Genomic DNA, 6,279 nt, shown 5'->3' with positions numbered 1-6,279 from the left:
GCGATTCTTTCCTTTTCAGACACAACTTGGGCAGCAAGTAAGGACCTAGGGCAACACTTTCAACTATAAAAAGACACATAAGGAGCCTTCCTATGCTTTTTCTAGGACACACCTACGGGATTGCAAGTGGCAATATCTCTTCTTCATCTCTTTCTTTATTTTTGGTTTTTGTTTCAGCCATGAGTGGCTGAAACTTTTTATTCTAGTTGAAACTTGGTTGAAACTTTAGTTGTTTTATGGATTGTGAGATCTGAATATACATTGTTTGTCTTTGGTTTATTTAATATTCATACAATTTCATGCTTGATTCCATTATTGCTTTGTTATTTTGATCAATGTGGCCAGTTGATTCTTGATTGCAAGGTAATATATTGTTAGTTTGGATAATTTTAAGTCCTTAATTGCTTGGATTATTCAAACATAAGAACACTTGGTGTAAAAACTAAGGAAATTGTATGATCTAGCAACATCTCATGCATTTGAGTAGCTAGGATTGACTCTCTCTATCTCTTAATGTAATTGACAATTATTTTGATGCCTAAGGCCCAAGGACGTTCCTTGGCAACTTGTTAATTAGTAATTAATTAGAGGACGTTTCCTAATTGATTTATGCTTAAGGAGAGATATGGTGGTGAGAAGTGTTTTCCATCTCCATAACTAATCTATTAAATCAATCAAAAGAACATAAGTTTCAATGATCAATCCCAACAACTGAAGTGGATCCAACTCTTCAACTAGAGCTTTTTCATTATTGAATTCCCTTTATTTTTATTATTCGCTTTACTTTTACTGCTTTCAGAATTAGATCAATTAAATCAATCTCAAACCCCCCATTTTACTTTCAGTTTATTTGCTTTCAGTTTATTTCTCTTTCAGTTTATTTTTGTTTCAGTCAATTTTCTTGGTCTTGATAAGGAAGATAGGTGAGTTTTCAATTCTCTGTGGATTCAATCCTTTACCACTATCTACAGTAGTAATATTGTTGATAACCGGAAAGATTATTTTTGACCGGTTTCGACAACCGCGAGTCAACTACATATATACCTAATTAAGTCTCTTGAATTTTCTCATGTTCATCTTTACCCTAATTTTTTATACTCTATTTTAGTTTTTTTTCTTTTTTTGCTTTTAATTGCTTTATCTTCAATGTCCCACCTTTAAAATCTCCTTTTTAACAAATGAATTTATAGGCTTTTCATAGATCCCTCAAAACATCTTAAACCATTTACTAAATGAATTTAAAAGTCAAGCCAAACTAACCCTTTTTTTTATATAAAATTTGTACTCTCATGTAATATATTATAGTATCATATCCAGATAAAATTTTATTAAAAAGTATTATTATTTCATTTTTTGCCATGCCAAATAGCATTTAAAGCTCAAATAATAGTAACAACAATGGAAATCGAAGGCCTCGAGATTAAGTGAAATTCTTTTATCTGAGCAAAATGATCACTCTAGACTAAAAGTATTATCCCTGTGTACAAAGTTAGCTGATAAGACACATGCATGAACTCTTGTCCTTACTATTTTAACCAGTATTTTCATTTTTAGCATGTCCATATCAAATGAATTCCATACCTATGATAATTTATAATAACCAATCATAAAATGAAACTTTTGGATAACCATACCAGGTTTTCTAAAACACTTATTAGTAAAAAAAATGTGATTACAACTATACTAATCTAATTCCTTGCAATGGTTTTAGTCCCTAACTTACATGTATCAAAATAAAATTACTAACATAATAATCAATTAAAGTTTATAACACTTGATTTATTATAATCAAGTATAAAAATATAGAGCTTCAAAATTTTAAATCGAGATATTTATTTAATTTAATAATAGCTTAATCAATAAAATATTCTAAATTTTCATATTTTGGTAATGTAATTCACATTACAAAAACTATTGTTTTTAACGATAAAAAAAATAATGACTAATTTAACTTTAACTCATTAATTATATATATATATATATATATATATATATATATATATATATATATATATAACGATCAATGATGTAATTAGTCGTTATTATGCTAAATTTTTATGACCACTTTGAAATACTTTTAATGAGAGTCTTGATCGTTAAAGTGCAAGTATATCTTTTTTTTTTTTAAATCCCACATCAAATAGAGAATGAATGAGTTATCACTTAAAGCCTCTATAATATTAACAATATGGCTTATAGAATATATAAACTTGCATTGAGTACATATTAAACTTTTCATTTTTACTAGAAATATTGTATACTCAATTATTATTAATATTATTATATTCAATTATTATCATTATTTTAAAATTATTACATTGCAAAATGATAATTTTTTTAATTTAATTTATAACAACCATATTAATTATTATTACGAAAGAAAAATTTATCGTTATTGTTATAATTTCAGTAACTAATTATAGTATCAACGTAATTAGTATTAATGTCTACTGTACAATATCCTTATTAAAAATTCTTAATAAGAGAACCTCTAACGACGATATAACAACAAAATAAAATAGTTGTTAATGATTTTCAACTACTAATTTTTAATATTTAAAAAAATTCTCTCGTTAATAAAAATTTTTCTTATAGTGCGAACTATTTAAATATTCATACAATTAACCAATTTTTTAAAATGTGCAAAAATTTTAGCTAAATGGTTATTTTAGTTTTATTCAATTTTTCCAACTGGTATTTTTCACTTTATTTTCTTGACGATTAAATCTTCCTACTTTTATCAAAAACTTCTAAATTTCATTTTGATATATATTGATTAAATTACGTGGTTTTAGTCATACACCCATGATTCTCACCACCAACAAGGATTATCGTTATATGAGTATCACGATGAAACTATGGAAGACATGGTAATTATGTTAAATTTAGATTTCAAAATTTAGTTTATAAAAATTAGATAACAACTTGACAACTCTAATAAATTTGCCAATATACCAAGATTAAATACTTAGACTAGATCATGCAAATGTAAAAAAAAGAAAAAAGAAAATGTTGATTATTTTTATAACTAAGCCTTTGATTATTTTTATAACAAATAAAACATTTTTAAAATAGCCATCTAGGAAAAATAAATTTTGCAATTTAAAACAAATTTCTTTTGTACATTCATATTTTCTCTGTAATATCTTATCATATATTACATTGAAGCTGGGGTAAGATGTCTTTAACGAGCCATTTTGACATGTATTTGTTTGCTTCATGTGAAAAATGTGATCCATCCCAAAACACATATTCTTTAGGGTTTGGACAAATAGGTACTCCATAAGCTCCGCACATTTTTTTAATTGATGGATTATAATTAAATCTTCCACCAATCCCACAACAACCTTTTCTAAGTGATGTAAATCCTGCACAATGTAAGAAAAAAGTTATTAAAATATTATGTATAAATAACCTCTATATGTTATAATTTATAAGATTTAAGAGGTTTTTAAAGTCATTAACCAAGATTGGAAAAATTATCCAAAATCCACTCGAGAGCACCATAAAGATCTCCATATATAATGTGTATGTGAGGATTCTTCTCTCTTATTTTTTGCAATGCAACTTGTAGATGATTATTGTGATACATAAAGAAATCATTGTAATCTTTTAAACAACCATATGAATCATAAGAAGACTTGTTTGAAGAAAATGCTGTAAGGAAGCTTGGTGCACAACCCAGTTGGAATGCTCCAGGTACAACCACTCGATAAGCACCATAACGAATAACTCTCTGTAATCAATTAAAGAAATAGAATTAATTAGACCTAGTTGAATTAAAATAATTAAGGTTATATATCGTATAATGTAATACAATGCAATATAATCAATCATACTATATAATGGACAAACTAATAATTAGTTATGATTACTACATGATTTTAATTTTAATTTCATAGTTAGTTTATTTTATATTGGTAATAATTAGTTTTGGTTACTAGATGATTGATAGTGGCTGCAATAATAATGGTGATAGTAGTAACAACGACTAAGTTATGGAAGCAGTAGTAGCAAAATGGTGACAATAACGATGGTTGTTGTGGTAATAATATTAGTAATAACCAAAAGGTGATAGTAGTAGTTGTAATGATAGTAGTGATTGCAACCTATTGCAATGCTCGAGCAGAGGTAGTTGTTTGGTGGTGATGGTGTAGCATATTTGAATGGTGATGGTACTAGTAGCTATGATGATGGTGACAAAGTACTAGTCATGGATACAATTGATTAGTGATGGCAATGGCGAATGTGATAGTGGTGGTGGTGATTTCGTGGCAATATCTATAACAGAATAAGAGCGTTGTTGGTAGTTATTGGCAATAAATAAAATAAACCAAAGAAGTAATCATAATTATATATATTTTTGTATGTAATTCTTTATAAAATATAATCAGTTTACATTATATATAATTATCATTTCATTCCATTATATTAATATTTTTTTGCTACCAAATGATCTTTGGTAGAATGTAATTATATCTTTTACATTGTATATTTGATTAATTTTTTTGTGCTACTAAATAAAATAATCAAATATACAATGTAATTATGATTATATTGCATTTTTAATTAATATATATGAAAAACAACCTAAAGTTACTTTCATCACAAGAAAGCTAAAGGTGAACTTACTCGAATAGCAGTCTTAATAGACTGTATAACTCTTGGCACCATGACCTTTACCTCTTCGATACTTTTTCCATATTGAAATGCAATGATATAATCATTGCATCCAATTGTCCCAATCATGTAAAGAGCATGTTTAAGTTTTCTCTCACATTCTATTAGACATAAAGAAATAAAAGTGATTGATTAATTTATAGTATAGTTAATAAAGTATTAATTGACATAAGGAGAAAGATGACCACCTATTTTGTCATTGCAAATTGCAAACAAATGTTTCTTTAACCATCTAGCTTGTACATAAAGAGAACTATTAGTGTATGGAAGTGGGAGATGCCACCTTCTTAGGGTTCTAATAGACGATGCAGTAGCTCCGGCAACGGCAAAATTTACTCCGTGGATGAAAGTTGAATTTGGATTCTCGTATGGCTCTAGTAGGGGAAGACCAGCTGATTGAGCTATAATTTTTTTGAAAAAAGTAATCACATTTGAAGTTTTAATGTTTTTTTAATAGAAACAAGTTAGCAATATATACATGAAAATTATCATTTAGAAAAATAATGAATTTAAATATATAATATTGACCCATGGTACAAAATTTATGTATGGATTTTAAATTAATATAATATAATATTATTTTTATTTTTATTTTTATTTTTTTTTCTAGGTATAAACATGAATATTAAAGTGAAAAAATTATATTAAACCCGCTAAATCAACCTAAAGAATATTAAATAAAATAAAGTAAAATAACAAAGCATAAATAAATGTCATATGGTGGAAAGGTTAGAAACTACATAAGCCAAAATATTGAATATCTTCAATAGGATAAATATATCATTTAGAAACTTATTTATCATTCGGTATTTCTTTTTAATGCAATTTGGCTACTAAATTTCAATTAAATTATGATTGAAAAGGTAAGCAATTTCCACAAGATTGTAAAGATTTGGAGGAAAAATAAAGATAAATATTAATAACAATCAAGACAGCTTTTTGATTTAGTTAATTAAACTAATCAACAAATCAAATAAAAATCCTCTAATCAATTTTCTAATAAAAATCTACCAAATCAATGTAAAATTATTACTTACCAATATAATCAATTATTAGATATCCATCTGAGGATCTACCCGTTGCTTTGTGAATTGTTTGACCATAAGGAAATCTTGCATGATAAGCTTGAGGCATCTCTATAATAGAATTACCAGTATCTGATATTGAGTCTCCTAATTGATATATTGCATCAAATTTGCATGCCATGAGATCCTTAGCATCACATGAATAAGATTGAATAAAGATGAAAATAGAATTGATAAACAATGCAAATAAAAAGCCCATTTTAGAGGAACTTCAGTGCTTGAAATACAATATTATATTTTGACACTTTTCCCTCTATATTAGATCTTAAGGAGACTAATGTTTTATAGACATATTATGATAATAAAATAACTAACAAGTGATTAAGAAACACAAAATTTTAAACTAACAAACAACTTACTTGATAAAATTAGATGTTTATATGTTATATGTACTAGTTATGACAGAAATATACATATTAAAATAGAGGGTATTTTACTATTAACACAACATTAAAAGAGGTTATTTATTTATTTATTTGTTTTCATTTTTTATTTTCTGACCTATATTTTGAAT

At 26.4% G+C, this 6,279-nt stretch overlaps 1 protein-coding gene across 1 annotated transcript; it reads right to left on the bottom strand.

Annotated features, from left to right (window-relative positions):
- Positions 1 to 3,150: 3,150 nt before the first annotated feature.
- LOC110607495 (acetylajmalan esterase) lies at positions 3,151 to 5,964 on the bottom strand. The gene is made up of 5 exons (XM_021746622.2): positions 5,718 to 5,964; positions 4,869 to 5,081; positions 4,633 to 4,781; positions 3,466 to 3,736; positions 3,151 to 3,368 (listed from the first exon to the last, which is right to left on the bottom strand). Exons 1-5 carry the CDS (start codon positions 5,962 to 5,964, stop codon positions 3,151 to 3,153), a joined length of 1,098 nt encoding a protein of 365 aa, XP_021602314.2.
- Positions 5,965 to 6,279: the final 315 nt, after the last annotated feature.

Source organism: Manihot esculenta, chromosome 4 (genome assembly GCF_001659605.2).
Source record: "Manihot esculenta cultivar AM560-2 chromosome 4, M.esculenta_v8, whole genome shotgun sequence".
Taxonomy (NCBI): Eukaryota; Viridiplantae; Streptophyta; class Magnoliopsida; order Malpighiales; family Euphorbiaceae; genus Manihot; species Manihot esculenta.
This window is presented reverse-complemented; position numbering and strand designations above follow the sequence as displayed.

Bases quoted from the DNA above. Each gene is read 5' to 3' on its own strand.
- LOC110607495 (XM_021746622.2), bottom strand. From the start codon at position 5,964: ATGGGCTTTTTATTTGCATTGTTTATCAATTCTATTTTCATCTTTATT. The intron at 5,082-5,717 runs GTAAGTAATAAT...AAAAAATTATAG, and splicing joins TCTAATAATTGATTATATTG to CTCAATCAGCTGGTCTTCCC. The intron at 3,369-3,465 runs GTTAATGACTTT...TACATTGTGCAG, and splicing joins GGATAATTTTTCCAATCTTG to GATTTACATCACTTAGAAAA.